Source organism: Carcharhinus amblyrhynchos, chromosome 32 (genome assembly GCF_965287045.1).
Source record: "Carcharhinus amblyrhynchos chromosome 32, sCarAmb.v2.hapA, whole genome shotgun sequence".
NCBI lineage: Eukaryota > Metazoa > Chordata > Chondrichthyes > Carcharhiniformes > Carcharhinidae > Carcharhinus > Carcharhinus amblyrhynchos.
The window spans coordinates 21,034,882-21,058,980 of NC_137355.1; the positions used below are offsets into that span (position 1 = coordinate 21,034,882).

At 41.1% G+C, this 24,099-nt stretch overlaps 1 protein-coding gene across 4 annotated transcripts in view; it reads left to right on the plus strand.

The window, feature by feature from the left end:
• myo9aa (myosin IXAa) overlaps nucleotides 1–24,099 on the plus strand; it is a 311,787-nt gene that overhangs the window by 154,443 nt on the left and 133,245 nt on the right. For all 4 annotated transcript variants that reach the window (XM_080216194.1, XM_080216195.1, XM_080216198.1 and 1 more), the window contains exons 6-10: nucleotides 1,109–1,165; nucleotides 7,888–7,988; nucleotides 9,700–9,826; nucleotides 12,667–12,756; nucleotides 22,724–22,840. In XM_080216194.1, coding sequence (XP_080072320.1) covers nucleotides 1,109–1,165; nucleotides 7,888–7,988; nucleotides 9,700–9,826; nucleotides 12,667–12,756; nucleotides 22,724–22,840 — 492 coding nt within the window. The remainder of the gene's footprint in view (nucleotides 1–1,108; nucleotides 1,166–7,887; nucleotides 7,989–9,699; nucleotides 9,827–12,666; nucleotides 12,757–22,723; nucleotides 22,841–24,099) is intronic.

The following is a 24,099-nucleotide window of genomic DNA, read 5'->3' on the forward strand; positions in this document are numbered from 1 at the left end:
TGGAATGTTATAACCATGATGATGTTTGTTTGATAAAAATACTGTTGCTTAGCACAGAACTGGACATGGACAGCAATTTATTGTTTGTTGCTTCCTTGATTGATCAGGCACTAGCTAAACAAAAAAGTAGAAAGGTGGTAACAAACTTAGCTGGCATCATCTGGAGAATGAGTGCAAATTTAAATTAAAAATTCTAAAGGTGATTTTATCACTGGCTTTTTATTGGGTCTTTCTGTTTTGTCTCCAATGCAATGACATCACTTTGAGTTAAAAACAGAAAATGCAAAGGCTGTACCGAGTGATATAAACCTGAATCCTGTGTTCGCATGCTAATTCACTTGTGCATTTGAACACTTTTTTGGTTTTATTTGGGTTTCAGCATTTATTTCAGTGGGGACCGCACATTGGCACAGTGGTTGGTACTGCTGTCTCACAGCTTCAGGGACTGGGGTTCAATCCTGGCCTTGGGTGACTGCCTGTGTGAAGTTTGCACATTCTCCCCGTCTGTATGTGTTTCCCCTGGGTGCTTCTGTTTACTCCCACAGTCCAAAAGATGTACAGGCTAGGTGGATTAGCCATGGTAAACATGGTGATAGGGCAGGAGGTTGGGCCTGGGTATTGCCCGCTATTGCCCCAGTAATTGTAATGAGATGCATTTCTAGAGGAAGGTATGCTCAGTTATACCTACAGATGAAGAATATGCGCAGAGATTTAATTAGGGCAGCAGGGGAGCATGTATGGGGGAGTCAAAATTGATGAATACCATTATTGATGAAGATGGCAGATAGTCTGTGGCTAATGTTTGTCAATGGATTTAAATATTTTCCTTTACAGTTGTAATTAATGAAGTAATTCGAGCACGCAATAGCTTTTGATTGATAATTACATGTGCTTTGCAGTGTGGAGAGATCATTACATCAAGATTACTTTAGAATTTTTTCAGAACAGCTTTTGGGAAAAATTTCTGTGCTGTTGGGTGAAGGTGCTTGTTGGGAGTAACACCGGCTTTCCTTGAGCTTTACTGCTGCATGTGCAACCTGAGCCATTCTTGTGAAGAGTGTTTGAGAGAAGTACTTGCATCCTAACACCATTTACCTTGCTTTCTCAGATGATAAAGAAACCGCTCAGGCAGACTTGGGATGATTATTACTATGATTCAGAACCGGTTAGTATTTCAGTTTTGTATTGCCAGTAGTGTGCGATGCTAATTCATCATTGCACATCCACAAGGAAAGTACAGGAATAATTGTCAAAATGTATTGGTTTTCTGTAAACAATTAGGGTTTTGATGCTACCAAAAGAAATTCCAATTCTTCATTCTATATTGTGTAATTGGGGGGAAAAAAAACCTTAATGTTAAAATATATTTAAATACATCTTTTTCTAATATGAACAGTCCATATGGTTTCCTATCTGCTTGTCTGCTCCACCAAATTTTGGAACAGTGATGTATGTAAAATGACCAGTTGAGGTCTATTAATGCACGACTGGCTGCGGTACAAGTTACTGAGCTTAGACTGCTTGATCAGTGCCATGCAGCGAGCACTCTGTTTCCCTTGTGGTTGCAAATGTGTTGAATGCTAGGTTGTCTTGACTTCTGGTCATTTAGTGTAATAGTTTTCAAACGTTGTATTTGTGCACGGTATCATTATCGGTGTCACCAATGCTACATCAATTTCTTTCCATCTATGCACAGTAAATTCTGATACAAGATAGTTGACTTGCATGGACTTTAATATGTCAAGAATGCAGTTCAGTGAATGCGTGTGAGCATCAGAATTTTTATCTCTATCCACCATTCTTTGAATTGTTCCGAATAAAGGCAGCCCCTGTTTCAACCATCAACAGTTCAAAGGATCTCATTGGTTTTTGCCCTTCAGTTACACTGAAGTAGATCCAAATGCAATGTGGTGATTTTATGAAATATTCATATTTACTGCTGCTGGCCATCAGTAAAAGTAGATCATTGTGGATCAGTTAATATTTTAAAAAACTAATTGTTGCAGAGATATTCATAGATCTGTTAAATAAACAACAGTTTAAGATCTTGGGGGAGAGGTGGTGGGGAAGGAAGTACTCATAATAGAACAGATTACATGGCAGGAATCAAATTGCCTTTGCCCATTCCAGGCTTCCTTATATTCTCATGATGTGTAACATTATTCATTCCTGGGTCATGTGTGTCTCTGACTGGCCAGCATTTATTGCCCATCCCTAGTTACCTGAGGGCAGTTGAGAATCAACCACATTGCTGAAGTCTGATATAGGCGAGGCCGAGTAACGAAGGCAGATTTCCTTCCCTAAAGGACATCAGTGAACAGATGGGTTTTTCTGACAATCGACAATGGTTTTAAGGCCATCAGCAGATTCTTAACTCCAGATATTTTTTATTGATTTCAAATTCCATCATCTGCCATGGCGGGATTTGAACCCAGGTCCCCAGAACATTAGCTAAGTTTTTGGATTAATAGTCTAGTGTTAATGCCACTAGACCATTGCCTCCCCATAATCTTGAGCAGCTTTATTGATCTTATTATAGAAATGACCAAATGAAGAATGAAGTTTGTTTTCTGTCTGTTGCCACCTTGTTCAAGTTGCAGCATGAATCTTTGAATCTGTCAAATTTGTTTTTGATGTATTTGCTGTCTGGCATTTGGACCAGTTTCAGAATAAATTGTTTGGTGCATCAGCTCTCAGCATGTCTTAACAGGAGCATGCATATTAATAAAGCATCTATTCCTCTTTTCGATTGAGCCGCAAGCTTAACACTGCTGCTATATTAATATACAGGAAAGATTGTGAAACATTGCTTATGATTTATTTGATGACTAGTGTAGATCAGTTCATCTGTGGCCTTCATAGTTTTGCCAAACCTTGTTTGCTTTTTATTAAAAACAAAGTAGTAGTTTCTGTGGCTTATATAGTTAAAGAATTGTTCAGTTGAACTACAAAAGATAGTCCCAGGTCCATTGACCAATTGTGTGTTCGCTTATCTCAGCCAGGACAGTGGCAAAGTAACGGTGATACTTGGCCTCAGAAAGGAAGGATCACAATCAACCATGGCTCATGCAGAGCAGGTTAGAGATCATTCAGCTGAAACGAAGATTGGCTTGGCTGGGTTACGGTCAAGTAGCCAGCCATCCTAGGTCATTCTAGAAACTAGAAGTGGGGGCATGGTCTTAAAATAAAGGGGAATATGTTGAGGACTGAGTTGAGGAGGAACTTCTTCACACAAAGGGTTGTGAATCTGTGAAATTCCCCTGCCCAGTGAAGCAGTTGAGGTTACCTCATTGAATGTTTTTAAGGCAGAGATAGATAGATTTTTGAACAGTAAAGGAATTAAGGGTTATGGTGAGTGGACGGGTAAGTAGAGCTGAGTCCACAAAAAGATCAGCCATGATCTTATTGAATGGCGGAGCAGGCTCGAGGGGCCTAGTTCTTATGTTCTGTGTGGGAGTAGTAAACATTTGGGTGATTTGCCAGAGGATTACTGGCCTATCCTCTGGAACAAAACCTCATCAAAAAGATCAGTGTCGTTTGGAGAAAAACTGAGATGCGGAAAGGAGAAAAGACAAGCAAATTGCAAGTGGTAAACAGGACTATGCTGTGTAGTACGGTGTGTGCATCCAAACATTGAAGGTATATATTAATCACGAGTTCAAGCAATAATAAGTTACATTAATAACAGAATTTAGTATCCTTGCAATGTGCATTTAATTTAATAACAAGGTTCTGCAGGAAACAAATATTCTTTGAATTATTTTCCCACATATATTCAGTCACAGGATTTGAAGACAACTAAACCAGAGGTCTGACTTGTGTCATATTAAAAATCATAAATTGCTGAAACCTGTTTAGTAGGCCAAAAATCTGTATCCTATTTTTAAATATTGTAAGAGACATAGAATCAGCTGTTTCCTACATTAATGTTACTCATAGGGTATTTCACAAGATAGGAGTTGTCAAATGTGAACACTTAACTGCAGCAAAGAGAGCAAGAAATATATCTGAAGTAGGCAGCTCTATTCAACTGTGTGGATATAGGAGGAAAGTTTGTTTGCTTGGGTCATTCTTTTAAAATTAGTTAATTCTAGGCTTTGGGTGCACAATCTTGGCCGATCACCCAGTGTAGTACAAAGCAGGACAGCATGGTTGCTTGAGGTGTTGCATTCTGGGTCAAAGCAAAATGCTGCAGATGCCAGAAATCTGAAATATAAATAGAAAATACTGAAAAGACTCACAGGGTCTGGCAGCATCTGTGGAGAGAGAAATTTCCCATTTCAAGTCTGCATGACTACTCTTCAGACGGGAAGAGGAGAAGACATGTGATTGATTTATATAGTTGGAGAGAGATGTGGAGAAGGTGTAGCGGAATAGAAGGTCAGGGATAGGTGGGAGCTTGGGAGGCATTTGATAACGATGGTATAAACACAAGACAAAGTGAGCATTAATGATAGTGATAAAGGCTAAAGAAGGTGCTAATAGTGGCATAAAGGTAAGGTAGCAGTAGGTGTGAGTAGCAGGGAATTAATTGTTGGGTTGATGAAGATCAGATGTCACTTTTTGGAAGTGTAGACCAACTTGCCAAAAACTTTTAACTAGTTATTCATTTAATTTCTGCTTGTGGGATCTTGCTGTGCATTCTGGACCTACATAAAAGGTACATCAAAGCAATTTGCCATTTGTGAAGTTCTGTGAGAAGTTTCTGAGATTCGTGTTGAAGTGCGGCATCTTCAACCCGCATTGATCAATGAGTGTGATGTCAGGAATTCAGCTGCCACTTTGAGCCATCGCAAGGTCTGTTTTGTGGCTCACTGGATTCTTGCTGCTGTCAGTTTTTTCAGAACCAAAGCTGTGAAATTAATGTCACAAATCTTGGCGTGCTGTATTCATTCTTACAAATCTAATAATGATAGAACACAATATAAACAGCTATTACATTTTCCCATGCATATACTTGTTAACATAATGTACTCCTCCATTTCTTGAACCTATTTTGTTTGCTAAAAACCCAAAATGACTCAACTTTTGCATGAATAAAACATCAGGACAATTTTTTTTAAAGAAATGAAAATACTAAAATGCTCATCAGTTCAGGCAGTGTCTCTGGAGTGAGAAAGAGTTAATATTTCATGCTGATTACTTTTATCAGAACAAGTTTTTGTGTTAGTTTGCAGTGAGGAATTTCCTGGATCTAACTATCAAAACGTATTTGAGATTTTAATCAGTAATACTCATCCAATGAGATACCGCAAGATCGCATAAAATTAATGAGGCAAGCATGGTCTCATTCTTCCATATTGCCACCCTATCCGCTATTTCATCATTTGTTAAACTCCTTTGAAATATGCCACCTATGACTGCTCAGCATGAGCTCACCACCGTAACCACGTCATCCTACCTTATGCACCCAAGACATGACACGGAACTTGAACTGACTGACGTCAAGCTTGTATTTCATTCAGCTCAAAGCTGAGTTTTAGACCATCCCGTTGCCAAAACATTGAAACTTCTGTAACATACATTTTACATGCTCTAAATGTACACAAGTGAGTATGCCTTTTGGTATTCACTGCATTTTCATTGTTGTGGGTTTGTTGTTTGGGATTTCCCCAGAATTACCTTTGCTTACCTTGAATTTTTCCTTGCCATCCCACTAAAGAAAATATCAAGTATTTTGAGAGCAACCCATACAACTACCATCAGTAGCCAATTCAAACGAGAACAAGACTACACTTAATTTATGTCGTTGCTACTTAAATGGACCACAGCAACAGGATCCACCCCCTCCCACTGCACGTTCCTGTCTAGCCTGGAGCAGATGTCCTGCGTGCTGGCACCAAGCAGGCAATATAGCCAATAGCTAAAGCAAACAATGTCATTTCCCCTCACTATAATGTCCCCTATTACCACTACCTTCTCATGTGCTCTCCCTCACTTGAATGGCTTCCTGTACCACAGTGCCATGACCAGTCAGCTCATTCACCCTACAACCCCACCCGCATCCAAACAAGCTCTCATCTGTTGAATGACTGCAATGGCTGACACTCCTGCACCATGCCCTCTGGGTCCCCTTACCTGCAGTCACACCCTTCTGTCCCTGACCACTTTGCAAACTAGAAGATTCGATCCTCAGTGGTATGATTGTCTCTTGAAATAAAGCGTCCAGGTAACTCTCTCGCTTCCTGATATGTTGCATGTCCACAGCTCAGCCTGCATTCAATGATTCGGAACCAAAGCTCCTCAAACCGCAGACACTTAGTGCAGACATGCTTGCCCTTAGTAACATCGGTATCCATGAGCTCCCACACGCTGTAGCCTTGACATGTTACCTTTCCAGCCATTCTTATGGCCTTTAACTAATTACTTTATTATTTTATTCAATTATTTTGTTTTAGATATTAATTAATCTCATCACAAACTGCAGGACAAATTTAAACCTTTGTAAAATAAACGTTGACGTCTTGCTGGATATTCCCCAAATACTCATCAACAACTCACCACCTTCCCTGTGGAACAATAGAAATCAATTCCTACAGGGTGAAAAAGTTAGAAAAGCAAAGAATTACCACCATGCCCTCCTTGCTGAATTCCTTTTTCTCACCAAAAAGGCAACTTTCAAAGAGTGCTAACATTACATTTAATGAAAAGAGTTAAATAATCCATTTTGGCCAGGGAAACTTCCTCACTCTGTCCAATACCACAATCAGTCACTATGGCATTATCCACAGAGAAGCTGGGATGTGTTCCTTACCATAAATAATAATTTTCTTTGTTAAATGAGGTTAACTGACCATTTATCTTATTGTATGCGGGACCGTGCTGTGCCCAAATTGGTTGCGTTGTTTGCCTATTACACTTGATTGTAAAGTGATTGATATGTCCCAGTATCATGAATGGTGCTATACAGATGCCAACTTATTTTTTCAAATCTGAAAAGAAACATAATTTCACAAAGGTTTGTCTGGCAGAGAAGAATTGCAAGAGTGAATACGAGTGTTCGTTGAGGCAGGCTTTAGACAGTTTTGTAAGATTGAAGTGAAAGAATTTACAAAGCCCGTAAGAAGTCTTACAACACCAGGTTAAAGTCCAACAGGTTTATTTGGTAGCAATAGCCACTAGCTTTCAGAACACTGCTCGTTTGTCAGGTAAGTGGGAGTTCTGTTCACAAACAGGGCATATAAAGACACAAACTCAATTTACAAAATAATGGTTGGCATGTGAGTCTTTACAGGTAGTCACGTCTTAAAGGTACTGACAATGTGAGTGGAGAGAGGGTTAAGCACAGGTTAAAGAGATGTGTATAGTCTCCAGACAGGACAGTTAGTGAGATTTTGCAAGCTCAAGGCAAGTCATGGGGGTTACAGATAGTGTGACATGAACTCAAGATTCCGGTTTACAAAGCCTATAGTACTGTTTCTTTTCTCTGGCTGTGATCTTTATGATCGATAGCCTGCTAGAGAAAAAGTACTGTAATTTTAGCACTTTTTGTAAATTTGCTGAACATGTGCCATAATTAGGAAGCATGCCTTCGTGTGTGGAGTATCATAGATGCAAAACCTTTCTCACTTAGGACTTATTTTGTGTATTTCCTTAGTCAATAAATTTTTCACTCCTGATTGTTAGCCGGTGATTCTCCTGGAAGTCTATCGCAATGGATGTTGATCAAGGGCAGGATTTGATTTGGCTGAAATGATCTCTGCAGCCAAACCATCTGTTATCCTCAATGTTAAGATTCTCATCTAACAAATAGGCATTTGCATATGAGGCTGACAAATCCCTTTAAACACTACTCCAGTAAAGAGCAAGTGCTTGGGTGAAGGATGGATGAAAATCAATGATAAGATTGCGTAATCAAATTGTTCCTAACAGTGGTTTTCTTTTTAGGAGGATAGTTTTTCTGTGGAGGGGGAGGACCTGAAGCATGACTTTGAGCGCTTACAACTGGCAATGGAAATGGTTGGATTTCTTCCCAAGACCCGGAAACGGTAAGATGAGAAACCTGAAGTATTAGACCTATGCTGAATGAATGTATAATGCGGAGACAAAGTTTTATTATGAGTTTTTTTCTGTACCAAGTTATTAGACATGATGTGATATCGTGATTTTGACTGGACTCCTTTGCTTGCAAAAAGCTGCATCTCTTTTATATAATATGATCACTCCTAGTACCAGGGTCTATCCTGTATTGCTCACTGTTGAGATTTTCATAGACACTTGCAAAAGAGGGTAACTGGACTTGGTGCATTTGGGAATTGTAGGACCTCCCAATTTTGTGTTCCTTTGAAGTAGGTATACTGAAACCAAACTTTTCCTCCAATGGATTATCACCTGAATGCTGAATTTACTCTGTCTTTAGAAAAGAGGGGTGGGGAGACAAAACACGGTTTGAATACTTGCTGCAGTAGAAAAGAAGATGGAGTAATATGCAAACAAAGCATAAATATGAACTTTGGTCATAATGTGCATAAACTGCCCTGCTCTTACAACACATTGAATGCTAGTTCTAGGAATTCTGTTTTCCAGGCTTAGTGTGTCTGACTGGAACAAATAACTTATCACACAGTCAGCAAAGAATCATGAGCAGAAATAAAATACTACTACTATTCTCCCAATGATAATGGAACTTAAGTATAGACCAGGGGAAATTGTGATTTAGACGTAGTGCAGAAATGCTGCTACTGTTGTCAGTGGTTATTGGTTTTATTTTGATAGCAGGTAGCAATGGGTCATAGAAAATAATGCAGGTTTTGTTTACGTCATATGTGTGCAAATTATTTTGATCAATTTTCTAACATTTAATGTAGCCTTTGTGTGAATATGAAATTGAATTAAAACACTTGGTGCCAGTAGTGAAGTACTCTAAAATATCTGATGCCAGGCACTAAAGAATTCTATGCCATTCATCCTTTCTTTTCCTTGAAGCAAATGGAGTTGTTCAGTTTCTATTATCTTGCACATTACATTGGTAAATTTATAAGTAGACTGTGAATTGATAATATTTGCAATTTGTTTTGGGTTCAGTTTGAGTCCAAAGATGTGTGGGTTAAGTTGATTGGTCATGCTAAATTGACTCTAGTGTCAGGGGGATTAGCGGGGTAAATGCATGGGGTTGCGGGCATAGGGCCTAGATGAAATTGTGGTAGGTACAGCCTTGATGGGCTGAATGCCTCCTTCTGTACTGTAGGGATTCAATGATTCTAGATAATGCAATTTTTAACTGATCAAACTGGCACCACTAATACAAACAGAATTTTACAAACAAACATGAGAAAAATAAAGTCTGAGGAAACTATTCATCCCATTGAAGCTCAAGCTAACTCATGATGTGTTTTAACACGTTTATTAGTGTTGCACATGTTATTCGTTCAATTGCATCAAGCAATTGGTGGATGAACAGTGCATCGTAACTAGATGAGTTGCCTTGTTGTGTTTTTTCTGAATTTGTGACTGTGAAAGTTTTCTGTCTAATTCATGGAAAGCTTTTGCTATTTTGGCTGGACTAATGATTTTTTTGCCTGAAGTGCGTCTTTGGGTACAATTGTGCAGTCGTCTTGAAAAATGGAAATTTTCTGCTCTTACGAATTTTATGTTTTCAAAGATGTCTCAAAAATATATATGCACTCTACAGGAGGAAATTTCAGATTTCCTAATGAGTGCCTTGATTGCAATTAAAATGATTTAAAATTTTAATTACAGGATATTTTCTCTTCTGTCTGCAATTTTACACCTTGGGAATATAAAATACAAAAAGAAGACCTATCGAGATGATTCCGTTGACATCTGCAACCCAGAGGTGTTGCCCATTGTCTCAGAGCTTCTGGAGGTAGTGCAGTGTTTTATTTAATTAACTCAATGCTGGATCATAATCAATTCAATTCCCAATCAAAAAAACTAATCCTTTGATGGGAACTTATAGGTAATTCTGTCCTGTTGACACCATCTTATTTTTGGTTAGGAAGAATCCAAAATCGTATCTTGGAACAACTTATTTTTTTAACCAAGCTTTGAAACCTCAGCCCTTGTCTGCAGAGTTCCTTCCTCACCTACACCTCATGATCAATTTTTCCCCTCTTAAATATTTAATTCCTAATTCATGTAATGATTGAAAAAGAATAGGCCGCATTTTACATTTGTGTAACACTTTTAACTTGGTAAAACATTCCAACGTACTTCACAGGAAGCATAATTTGACATGATTTTACATCGAGATATTGGGATAGATGACCAAAAGCTTGGCTAGAGTTAGATTTTAAGGAATATCTGAAAAGAGGAGGGAAAGGTAGAGAAGTTTCAGGAGGGAATTCCATACTTAGGGCCTTAACAGCTCAAACAATGGCTGCCAGTTGTGGAGTCTTTAAAATTGGAGATGGCAAGAGGCTGAAATTGAGCAAGAGTTTTAAGTTTATTTATTATTATCACAAATACAAGACATTGGTAAGGCCACACTTGGAATACTGCGTATAGTTCTCATCACCCTATTATGGAAAGGATATTATTAAACTAGAAAGAGTGCAAAAAAGATTCCCTGGGATGCTACTGGGACTTGATGGATTGAATTATAAGGAGAGGCTGGATAGACTGGGACTTTTTTTTTCTCTGGAGTGTAGAAGGCCAAGGAGTGAGCTTATAGAGGTCTATAAAATAATGAGGGGCATGAATCAGCTAGGTAGTCAATATCTCTCCCCAAAGGTAGGGGAGTCTAAAACTAGAGGGCGTAGGTTTAAGATGAGAGGGGAGAGGTACAAAAGTGTCCAGAGGGCCAATCCTTTCATACAGAGGGTGGTGAGTGTCTGGAACAAGCTGCCTGAGGTAACAGTAGAGGTGGGTACAATGTTGTCTTTCAGAAAGCATTTAGACAGTTACATTGGTAAGAACATAAGAAATAGGAGCAGGAGTAGGCCAACTAGCCCTTCGAGCCTGCCCCGCCATTCAATAAGATCATGGCTGATCTGTCGTGGCTCAGTTCCACATTCCCGCCCTCTCCCCATAACCCTTAATCCCCTCTCTTATCAAAAACCCATCAACCCGCGTCTTAAAAATATTTAGCGAGGTAGCCTCCACCACTTCAACGGGCAGAGAATTCCAGAGATTCACCACCCTTTGAGTGAAGAAGTTCCTCCTCAACTCTGTTCTAAACCGCCCCCCCTTTATCTTGAGGCTGTGCCCCCTAGTCCTGCTATCCTTTCTGAGCGGGAAGAGTCTCTCCACCTCTATCCTATCCATCCCATTCATCATCTTATACGTCTCAATGAGATCTCCCCTCATTCTTCTAAACTCTAACGAATACAAGCCTAATTTATTCAGCCTCTCCTCATAGCTCAACCCCCTCAACTCTGGCATCAGCCTAGTAAACCTCCTCTGCACTCCCTCCAAGGCCAAAATATCCTTGCGTAAGTACGGCGCCCAAAACTGCACACAGTACTCCAGCTGCGGCCTCACCAATGCCCTATACAGCTGCAGCAAGACCTCCCTACTTTTATATTCAATCCCCCTCGCGATGAAGGCCAGCATCCCATTTGCCTTCCTGACCACCTGCTGCACCTGCAAGCTGGGTTTTTGCGACTCATGCACAAGGACCCCAAGGTCCCTCTGCACCGTCGCCTGCTGCAGTTTTTCGCCACGTAAGTAATAGTCCTTCCTACCATTCTTCCTACCAAAGTGGACCACCTCGCACTTGCCAACATTAAATTCCATTTGCCATTTCCTGGCCCATTCGCCCAGCCTATCTAGATCCTTCTGTAGACTCTCCCCACCCTCCGCACAATTTGCCTTTCCACCAATTTTGGTGTCATCAGCAAATTTCGACACCATACACTCGGTTCCCTCCTCCAGATCATCTATATAAATGGTAAATAGCTGAGGCCCCAGCACCGACCCCTGGGGCACTCCACTAGTCACCATCCGCTAATCCGAATAAGATGAGTATAAAGGGATATTGGCCAAATGCTGGCAATTGAGACCAGCTTGGGGGTTAAAATAAAAGGGCAGCATGGACAAGTTGGACCCAAGGGCCTGTTTCCATGCTGTAAACGTCTAACTGTATAAGTAGGCTTACATTAACATTGCAATGAAATTACTGAAAATCCGCTATGCCTCACTCGGGTGCCTGTTCGGGTACACTGAGGGAGAATTTAGCATGGCCAATGCATCTAACCAGTATGCCCTTTGGATTGTGGGAGGAAACTGGAGCATCCAGAGGAAACCCACACAGACATGGGGAGAATGTACAAACTCCACACAGACAGTGTGGAGTTGGGAATAGAACCCGGGTCCCTGGCGCTGTGAGGCAGTAGTCGTTCACCACTGTGTCACTATGCTGTCCAAGTGGTACTATTCAGTGCTATGTGTCTGCTTATCTCTTGCCCCAAGAAAAAAATGTTCTAAGCAGAATTGAGGATTAATGTAAGCTAAATGATTTTCATGAGGTTGTGATTACAGTATAACTGTTTTTGAATGATGATTGATAGACAAAGCTTACCTCAGTTGTAAGTTGAAGAAAAAAAAACTAAATTTACCAAATATTTCCTGATCCATGATGAAACTACAAAATTTGAGTGAAGGACTTACCGCAAATGACTTCAAAGCTGTAATAATACCCAAGTATGATTAACAGTAAAATTCCTGAAATACCACTTACTTTGAAATGCATTGCTCTTTAATTAGGTTAAAGAAGACACGCTGTTTGAAGCACTGACTACCAGGAAGACTGTGACGGTTGGCGAGAGACTTATTCTGCCCTACAGACTGTCTGAGGTAATATAAAATGCAGTGCACAAACAGTATGTTATCTGTTCTGTGATGGGTGTTATCCTATATGTGGTCTGTTGGTGAAGAATCCAGAACCAGTTTTGGGATAGACTTATTTAAAGTGTAACATTGCAGGTATATATCTCCTGACTCTGCCCAACTCTTGTGTCTCTTTGTATGTGCTCATTGGGTGTAACCATCCAATCAGTGCCCTGTACCTACATGAATTTAACTTCAATTGATACAATTAACACTAGGGAATTGTTTATACACAGAATCCGATAGTTCTCCAGTTAACTTGCTTTATAGTTACGAATCCCAAAGTTTCAGACTGCATGCTAACAAGAGCCAAAGGAAATTTACTCTCAATATTTTCTCCATCGAGCAAAGCTTGCTTAGTTATAGCCAAATTCCATTTGAGGCAACTGTGAAAATACAGTGTTACAATCCCCATCAACACTGATAACCCTTTTAAAAAAGTTTAATTTTCTAGTTACCGATGCAAAGAATCACATGGCAAGGTTTCACGTTTTAAGATTTTTACTGTAACAGAATCAACTTTGATTAAATATTACTCGATAGGCAACTAATACACATCTACAGAAATGTTACTTCCAATGAACTACTTACAATCAAAAACTCCACGTCTCTTTGCACATTGTACCACATTCTCAGCAGAAATACAGTCATGAATATAAGGTTCTAATCTCCTCACTTCAACAGGATCTCCTCCTCGCCCTGCTCAAAGGAGTAAATCTTCCAATGTCCATGCTAAAAGAAAGTCACTTCCCTCAATTTTTTGCGCTAGATTGAATGAACTTCCAGTAGCAGGGTGCCCTCTGGTGACTCCTTGATCTTTAACTCTCCACAAGCCCTATCTCTTTGAAGAGGGAATCTGCCCCGCGATCAGTCTGTTTGATGGTTAACCCAGAAACAACGCAATTAACCCACTTAAAATGGATATGTTGCCTACCCTCCCATTCCGCCATCCTTTGTCTTTTTGAAGTTCTACAGTATCCTCCCCACAGTTTGCAGTACTTCCAAGTTTTATACAAGCTGCAAATTTTGAAAATCTGTTCTGTTCACCAAGGTCTATACATCAGGAAAAGCAGTGAGGCTGCAACTGGAGTGCTGTGTGCAGTTTTGATTGCTGCACTTGCGAAAGGATATATTGGCTTTGGAGGGAGTGCAGAGAAGGTTCACTAGGCTGGCACCGGAGATGAGGAGGCTAGCCTATGAGGAGAGATTAAATAGTCTGGGTCTGTACTTGTTGGAGTTTAGAAGGCTGACGGGGAATCTTATAGAGACATATAAGTTAATGAAGGGGCTAGATAGGGTAGAGGTAGAGAGATTCTTCATGCTTAGAAAGGAAAACAGAACTAGAGGGCACAGCCTCAAAATAAGGGGGGGGTGCAGTTTAGGTCAGAGTTGAGGAGGAACTTCTTCACTCAAAGGGTGGTGAGACTCTGGAATTCGCTGCCCGTTGAAGTGGTGGAGGCTACCTCGCTGAATGTATTTAAGTCATGGGTAGATAGGTTTTTGACAGACAAGGGAATTAAGGGTTATGGGGAAAAAGCGGGAAAGTGGAACTGATCCACTTCAGATCAGCCATGATCTTGTTGAATGGTGGGGCAGGTTTGAAGGGCTAGATGGCCTTCTCCTGCTCCTGTTTCTTATGTTCAGTGGTCCAAATATTGATCCCTGTGGATTTCCACTATGAACATTCTTCCAGTCTGCAAAACATCCATTAACCATTAATTTTGCTTTGTTCTCACTCAATTAGTTTTGTATCCATGTAGCTACTGTCCCTTTTATTCCAGACCTCTAAATCTATTCTGCCTTTTGCAAGTTCATGTACCCCATAGCGGCAGCACCTTATCAGTTTGTTACCTCATCAAAAAATTGAAGTTAGTTAAATGAGATTTTTCCTTAATAAATCTATTTTGGTTTTCCTTAGTGAAGCTATGTTTCCTCAAGTGGCTGTTAATATTTTCCAAATTATTGTTTCTGGAACTTCCCACAACTGAAATTAAACTGACTGGCGAGTAGTTGCTGGACTGAACTTTACACTTTTTTGAAAGATGGGTGTGTCATTTGTAATTCTTCAGTCCTCTGGCATCACCCTGAGTCTGAGGAAGACTGGAAAATTATGGCCAGTGCCTCCGCAATTTCCATTCTCAGCCCTTCAGTGTCCTTGGATGCACCTCATCTGGTTCTGCTGTCTTACCAATTTGAGAACCAATACCTCCGTGATATCAATCTTAAATTCTTCAGGTTTCTGAGCTACCACCTCTTTCACCATGACATGCACAACGTCATTTTCCTTGGTAAAGACCTGCCTCCTTGCATAAATCTCCTTTTTGGTCCTGAATTGGCCCCACTTCTCTTTTTACAAGTCTTTTACTATTGAATACCTACAGAAGACTTTGGGATTCTCTCTTACGTTGGCTGTCTTCTCTCATGCTCTTTCTCTCTGTTTCTCTTGCTTGCTTTTTCACTTCATCTGTGAGCTGCCTATATTCAGTCTGGTTCTTAGTTGTATTACCCATATGACATCTGGCATAAACATGCTTTCTTCTAGATTTTATTCTTTTTGTCATCGAGGAAGCTCTGGATTTGCTTTCTCCTTCCTGACAGTACCTTGACTGTGCTTGAACCATCTCTTCTTTCAAGGCAGCCCATTGCTTAATTATTACTTTTCCTGTCAACCTTTACTCCACTTTATTTTGTTGAAGTTGACTTTCCACCAGTTAATTAATCTTTCTCTGGAAAAGGACAAGAAACAATCCATATCCATCCTAAATCTTATGGCACAATAATTGTTATCCCTTAAATGTTCCCCTGCTAACACTTTCTACTTGGTCCACCTCATTCCAAAGAAGTACCTACTTAATTGCAGATGTATCCCAATATGATGCCAGCTTGCCTATACAAAATGTATTGATCTGCAACAATACACATCATCACAGATAACTTTTGAATAACACAGCTTTTCTGGCTCACTGTCCTGAGCAATGCTGCCCCCAAATCAGGAGGGTAATTGCAACAGTCAGGTTACATGAAAAAATTCCACGCCTGCTCTTACTCAATGACCACCTCAACCTACCAGCAGTAGCCATTCTTCGCACCACTCCATATGATTCCACGCACCATGCTGAGGAGTAACAGCTGAGGAACTATTACAGGAGGATTGGCAGGGCTGTCAGCATTAATCAAACACCACTTTCTAGTTGTAGATCCTACTGCTTGTCCACCCGCCTTTGATCTCCAATGGCATCAGTGAGCCCTTTAAACCATTCCTGGACTGGCCAAGGCCTTTGTGCAGCCATCTAACATCAGTGGGTCACCTAGACCATCCAGTCTGCATCTGTGGTTCAGTCCAAGCAATGACTTATACGTTGAGGTGTGTCCGCTGACTAAATTTGAAAGTAGGTTGAAAGAACACCATCTGGTCACTGAAATGGCTGTTGCTTGGCTTTGTGGCTATGCATACTCTAATTCAAAATAAATTCCTAAGAGTCAGTTCCAGCAATGCCTCATTTTCCATTGGACTGGAAATATATAGCTTTGGGAAATTCTTCTGAATGCACTTGAGAAACTCAACGTCCTCTGCGCTATTGCTATCCCAGTTTAGTCTATAATTGGATAATTAAATTGCCCCATAAGAATTACTCTACAATTCTTGAAACTCCCTGTAATTTCCTTGTAGATTTGTTGCTCAGCATCTATCTCGCTAGTTAGTGGCCTACGGAATACTCTGAGCAAAGTAATTGTGCATTTTTTGTAAATAGATTCAGTCCTTGACCCCTTTGGGACATCTGTCTCCAACACTGCAATGTTCTCCTTAATCAATATTGTCACTCCTCCTCCTTTCCTTCCCTTCTTACCCTTCCTGACCACCTTGTATCCAGGAATATTTAATATCCACCCTGACCTCCTTCAAACCAGGTCTCTTGTTATGACTATAATATCATATTTTCATGTGGCTATCAGCACCTGCAAATCACCAATAGTATTTACCACACTTAGTGCATTCACATTCATGCACTTTCTCCTTTACTCTGAACCCATTTATTTCCTACTTTAGTTCTTTCTGTCTCTCCCAGTGTTCTGTGCATATTGGTATTCCTCTTTCAATGCCTTCTGATTCCCAGACTCTGCTGCTGTATTTAGGGACAGCCCTTCTGACTTGTGTAGGTGGCATTTCCCTCGGAGCTGATCCCAATGTCCCAGAAATCTAAAATCCTCTCTCCTGCACCACCTTCCCAACCACACATTCACCTGGTTTTCCTCCCACTTCTAAACTTGTGTATGGGCACTGAAAGTAATCCAGAGAAAATAATTGGAAAGGAAAATGGAATGTTTGACTTTGTTGCAAGAGGAATGGCATATAAAAATAAGGAGGCCTTGATACAACTGTACGGGCGTTGATGAGACCACATTTAGAGTATTATTTAGTTAAGGAAGGACATACTTGCATTCGAGGCAGTTCAGAGATGATTCATTTAGCTGATTCCTGGGATGAGGGGGTTTGTCTTATGAGAAAAGATTGGGTTAATACTAATTGAAGTTTAGGAAAATGAGAGGCAATCTTATTGAAACATTGAAAATCCTGAGGGGGCTTGACAGGGTACATACCGAGAGGAGGTTTCACGGGTGGATCTAGAACTGGTTTAAAAATAGTACATTTCCTAATTTAGATGGCAATGAGGAGGAATTTCTTCTGTCAGAGTATTGTTAATCTTTGGAATTCTCTTCCCTGGAAAGCAGAGAAAGCTGGGTCTTGAACATGTGCAAGGCTGACTTAGAATTGCGAGCTACAGGAGTTTTTGGGGGCAGGCAGGTAATGATTAGATCAACCATGATCTTACTGAGTGGCAGACAGGCTTGAAAGGCTGAATGGCTGATTCCTGCTTGTATTTATTATGTTCAGTGTCTGCCATCAGGTGATTTTTCTGTTAAATTGTGTTAAAATACTCTATTATCCAATTTTCCATATTTCAAGAAATATTAAGCCATCCCACAATTAGATTTTTGTTAATTAATTCCGATAAATTGAAGTACTCCTTAATCCTCCATGGATAATAGTTTGCTACTTGACAGGATGAATGTTGTAAATAAACATTGAAGGCTACACTGCATGTGAGCTTAACTGGATTTACTTATAGATCATCTTGAGCAAGGACAAAAGTAGGTAAACCTACAAAAAGGGCTATTGCCATTTCGACGTGCTTGTTTCCCATAGGCTACAACCTGGATGAATGCAGCTCCAACAACACTCAAGAAACACTACACCATCCAGGACAAAGCTCAACTCACTTGATTGCTATCCCTTTGACAAACATTCGGCTGCTCCACCGCCGCTGAACAGTGGCAGTAGTGTGCATCATCTACAAGATGCACTGCAAGAGCTCACCAAGGCTCCTTAGGCAGCACATTCAAATCCACAACTATTATCATCTAGAAGAACAAGAGCAGGAAATGCCTGGGGACACCATTACCTGGAAGTTCCCCTGCAAGCCACTCACCATTCTGACTTGGAAATGTATTGCCGTTTCTTCATGGCAGATCAAAATCCAGGAACTCCTTCCCTAACAGCACTCTGGGTATACTTATATCTGGGGGACCACATGGATCAAGAAGGCAGCTCACCATCACTGACTTAAGGGCAATTAGGGATGGGCAATAAACGTTGGCCTAGCCAGTGACACCCACGTCCCATAAAGGTAAGTTTAAAGAAAAGTGAGCTTGATGTGGATGCAAACAAGACTTCGGAACAGTTTTGACTTAAATTTGTTTAAGCAGTAAAGATTTTATATTTATAGGTTTGCTTTTCACATCATAATCCATGGCCAGCAATTTATCAATTCCCCACCACTGACCGTCTCGCTCCTGAGTCCCCCTCCCCTACTTGTACCTATTATTTGAACCATCGTTAACCAACATGTAAATTTCTTCACTGTTCTTTTTGTCTGGATTGACTCATGCACTTGTTCAAAATTCCAGTTAATCAACGATTCTCCAAACTGACTCCTGTCCGATGTGAAAGCCCTTCATTATTCTGTCCTTACTAAAGTTCACTGGCTCACTGTGTCCAGAATTTCCGCTTTGAAGTGCTCACTGCAGATCCTGGATGCCTTAACCAAGTGATCTCGATTACTGCTGGCCTTTGCTATACTTTCCCTTCTCAGCTCTCTCTCCTTTGATGATCTTGAGATCTCACCACTATGTCTTCCGGATGTCAGCTTCCAGCAGATTGCATGAATCGGTTTCAGCAGTTAAGATTAATCAAACGAGAGCGCAGAATTGATGAAAACAGCGGAAATGTTGGTAACAACAATTTTGAAAAACAGACTATATTTTCTCCTAGTTTGTGTAAAATATTTAAATATTTTTAAAATATTCCAAGCTGGAATATTCTAAGCCTGTCAGATGGAGAACAGCTGGGAGAAAATGTCACTGTTCCTTCCTGTCAGTGCAACAGCAGCAAAGGAATGTATATGGCTGGATTGCATTATACAGACCCTGCTATCATGTGTTTTTGGCTTCTCTGTGAGGTGTTAGAGTTTTGACAGCGTGCAATCTGTATGGCTTCATAAACAAAGCCTGATCTAACTTGGAAGTTTTGTAAACTGAGGAAGGTAGTGTTAGACTTCAAGAGGACATTTCAAAACAGGCTGATGTAATGGGCAGGCACATGACAAAAGAAATTTAATGCAGGGAAAAGTGAGAGGATGCATTTTGGTAGAAGGAACAAAGAGAGGCAATATGAAGTAGAATATGATTCTAGCAGCAGAAAAGACCTGGGTGTGTATGTTTTAGGTGGTCCAGCCAGACCTCGTGGTGGATGGCCAAACCAGTTGTCTGCTGAATCATTTCAAGTCAACATTCCTTGGACTTGAGGAGTAGAGATGAGGGCTGTACCAGAGTGAATGGCCAGGATGACAGAGTCATGGTTTTGTTGGGCATGAGGGCATTAAAAATGGAGGTGTGAGGGTGCATTTAAGTAGATTTGTAGCTGCAGAATTGTCATGGTGAATAGAGGGGCTGAAGGCTATAATTAGGATTTTAAAAGTGCAATTGAAAGTGAACAGAGAGTTTCTTTCCAAGGATGGATACAGAAGGAGGTAACAACAGCAGAGTTGTCATTGCTAAACTGGTTCTGTGGTAGGTGGTGAGGGAACCACTAAGAGGGAAAACCCCCATTTGACACACCAATCTACTTGTGCATCTGTCCATGACAGCGTTAGGAGGAGTGACCACCACAAATCCTCGTGTAGACAAAGTCTTGGCTTCACATTGAAGATCCCCTCCACCATGTTGTGTGGCGCTACCACTGTACTAAATGGGTCAGATTTTGAACAGATCCAGCAACTCAAGACTAGATATCTATGAAGTACTGTGGGCCATCTACAGCAAAATTGTATTTGATCACAATCTGTACCTCATGGCCTGGCATAGCGTCCACTGTACCATTACCATCAAGCCAGGAGATCAATCCTAGCTCAATGAAGAATGTCAAGGGGTATGCCAGGAGCAGTACCAGATGTGCCTAAAATAAGATGTCTCCTGAAACTGCAACATAAGACTACTTGCATGCCAAACATCAGTAGCAGCATGCAATAACTAGAGCTAAGCAATCCCACAACCAATTGATCAGATCCAAGCTCTTCAGCCCTGCCACATTTAGTTGTGAATGATGATTAAACAACTAAAAACTCACCAGAGGAGAAAGCTCCACAAATATCCCCATGCTCAATGATAGGGGAGCTCAGCACATCAGTTCCTGAGACAAGGCTGAAGCATTTGCAACCATCTTCAGTCAGAATGGATAATCTATCTACAACTCCCATTGAGGTCCCCAGCATCACATGTCAGTCATCAGTCAATTTGCTGATGTCAAGAAACGACTGAAGACATTGGTTACTGTAAAGACTATGCATCCTGGCAATATTTGGAAAAGGTCCTGAAGACATGCTCCAGGGCTAGTCAAACCCCAGCTAAACAGTTGCAATGCAGTGACAAAACTGGCATTCACATGGCAATGTGGAAAATTACCCAGACAGATCCTGTCTACAAAGCATATCCAACCTGGCCAGTTAGCTGACAGTCTGCTTTTGATTGTTAGTAAAGAGATGGAAGGTGTCATTGGTGATAACAAATAGAACTTACACAGCAGTAACCTGCTCATTAATGCTCAGTTTGGGTTCTGTCAGAGCAACTCAGCTGCTGATCCATTACAGGCTTGGTTCAAACATGGACAAAAGGGCTTTATTCCAGACGTGAGGTGAGAGTGACTGCTCTTGATATCAGGGCAGCATTTGACTGAGAATGGCATCAAGGAGCCTTAGCAAAACTGATGTCACTGGGAATCAGGGTTGGAGTCATGCCATAGTTGGAGGCATAAGTGAAAATGATTGTCTTTGTTGGTCAATCATCTCAGTCCAAGGAGAAAACTGCAGGAGTTCCTCGGGCTAGTGCCCTAGGCCTAACCACCTTCAGCCGCTTCATCATTGACCTTCCTTCCATCATAATGACAGAAGTTTGCTGATGATAGCACATGATTCATCACCATTCGTGACTCCTCAGATATTAAAGCAGTCAGTGTCTATTTGCAACAAGACCTGGACAATTTTTGGACTTGGGCTGATAAGTGGCAAGTAACATCTGCGCCACAGAAGTGCCAGACAATGTCCATAGCCCACAAGAGAGAATCCGATCATCTCCCCATGACATTCAGTGGGATTACCATTGCTGAACTCTGCACTGTCAACGTTTCGAGAGTTCCAATTAACCAGAAATTGAACTGTACCAACATATAAATACTGTAGCTACAAGAGAAGGTCAGAGATTTGGAATTCTGTGGCGGATAGTGTGCCTCCTGAGTCTCCAAAACCTGTCCAGCATCTTATAAAGCACAAGTCAGGAGAGTGATGGAGTACTCTCCACTTGCCTGGATAAGTGCAGCTCCAACAACACTCAAGTTAGTAAAGTTTCAATAAAGTTTTTATTTGTCACAAATAAGGCTTGCATTAACATTGCAATGAAGTTACTGTGAAATTCCCCTGCTGGTGCCTGTTCGGGTCAAGGCACCTAACCAGCATGTCTTTCAGAATGTGGGAGGAAACCGGAGCACCCAGAGGAAACCCATGCAGACGGGGGTGAACGTGCAAACTCGACAGTGACCCAAGCCAGGAATCGAACCCAGGTCCCACTGTACTACTTGGCCACCCAAGAAGCTCAATGCAATCCAGGACAAAGCAGCCCATTTGGTTGGCACCCCATCTACCACTTTGAACATTCACTCGCTACACCACCAATGCACAGTGGTAGCATTGTGTACCATCTAAAGATGCACTGCATCAACTCACCATGACTCTTTTAACAGCACTTTCCAAAGCAGGAATGTTGACTGAGATGGCTTTGTCTGTAATTGATGTGATGTGACCAAGAAGGCCATGTGACACTTCACAAGGTCAAGGGGGTGGCCGCGAATGAGTTGGAATTTTACGTAGACAGCGAGAGGGAGTGAACTCGGGAGAGTACGTGATAAGTTTGAGATGGGGGTTGCAATTACCGAGGGTGAGAAGTCCCTCTGTATACAGTGCTGAACTATCTACTAGATTATGGACTCGTGAGAATGGGGCTTGAATGCACAACATCCTTATTCTGATATTGAGTCTTAATGCTGAGCCAAGGCTGATGTTTGGATAAACTGGTCACTGAATAGGCTCACTAAACCATCAAAATTATTATATATTTAAATTGCTTCAAAGACTGACATTTAATAAACTACTTGAAAAACAAAGATCTTAAAAGCTGTTCTACAAGCATTCTGGCTACAGGAGCTTATTCTTGATCAGAACAGTTTTAAAATAAACTGATAAAGGAACCATTCACAGTGCTACCATAATGCTTTCAGTTCATATTCTGAATTTTACCCATCAATAATTGTTAATTTGTTGTGTTATAGGCGATAACCGTACGTGACTCAATGGCTAAATCATTGTATAGTGCCCTGTTTGACTGGATAGTTTTCCGAATCAATCATGCACTTCTCAACAACCGGGACCTGGAGGAACATAAGAAGGTGAGTCACATAAAACAAATTTGGTAGCCTAGTTCTCAACTAACAGTTTGAGCAGATCATCACTGAAAGTCGTGTATGTAAATTGCAAGGTCATAACAAATTTTAACTTGTTCAGTGTTCTTTCTGCTTTATGTACTTCGTCATAAGAGAGCTTGGCACCTTATATACGTCTACTTCTGGTGATATCCTTCAGAACAGTTTAGAATGTTTCTTTCATCTGTCTTGTAGTTGAGCAGTAATGAGTTCACTATGCAAGCAACTGTCACAAAACCTTTATCATATTGCATGGTTGTATAAACAGCATGCAGTAGAATACTGTATAGTATGAATAGCATTCTTGAACATTAATCCTCAGAACAGGAGGTGTTAGGCTCAATTGGATTAATTTCGAAAACCTGGGGGTGAGAGGAGATTTGTTGTGTGTGTGTGTGTGTGTGTGTGTGTGTGTGTGTGTGTGTTCAAAGTCACGAGGGGATTGACCAGAGTAGGTAGGTAGAAACTTGGGGGGGGGGGGGGGGGGAAGAGGAGGAGGGTGGAGTTTGCATAGTTAGTAGTTAAAATCTGGAATACACTGTCTGTAAATAAGGTAGTGAAGGCAGATTTAATTATAACGTTTACTGGGAACTGGAATAGATACCTAAAGAGAAAAATATGCATGACAATGGGGAAAGGGTGGGAGAGTGGGACAAGCAAAATGGTTCTTGTGAAGAGTCAGCATGGGTCTGCCGGGCACAGTGCCATCCTCCAGTGTTGTAACTATTCTGTCTTTATTATGACTGAATCCAATCATGTTTCCTGATTCCTGTTTCTGAGAGGGAGAGGGCTCATTGGATTGTAAGCAAGAATGGTAACTGTTCTCCTCCTCTTACACCCAAGTATATTAATTACAATCTCTCTTGTGAGTTGATCAGCAATAAGGAGGAGTTGGGAGCGGCATGCTGGCACAGTGGTGAACACTGTTGCCTCACAGCGCCAGTGATCCAGGTTCAATTCCGGCCTCGGGTCACTGTCTGTGCGGAGTTTGCACATTCTCCTCGTGTCTGCGTGGGTCTCCTCTGGGTGCTCCGGTTTCCTCCCACAGTCCAAAGATGTGCGGGCTAGGTTGATTGGCCATTCTAAAATTGCCGTTAGTGTCTTGAGATGTGTAGGTTAGGGGGATTATTGGTAAAATATGTAGGGATATGGGGATAGGGCCTGGGGTGGGATTGTGGTTGGTGCAGACTTGATGGGTGGAAAGGACCTCTTTCTGCCCTGTAGGT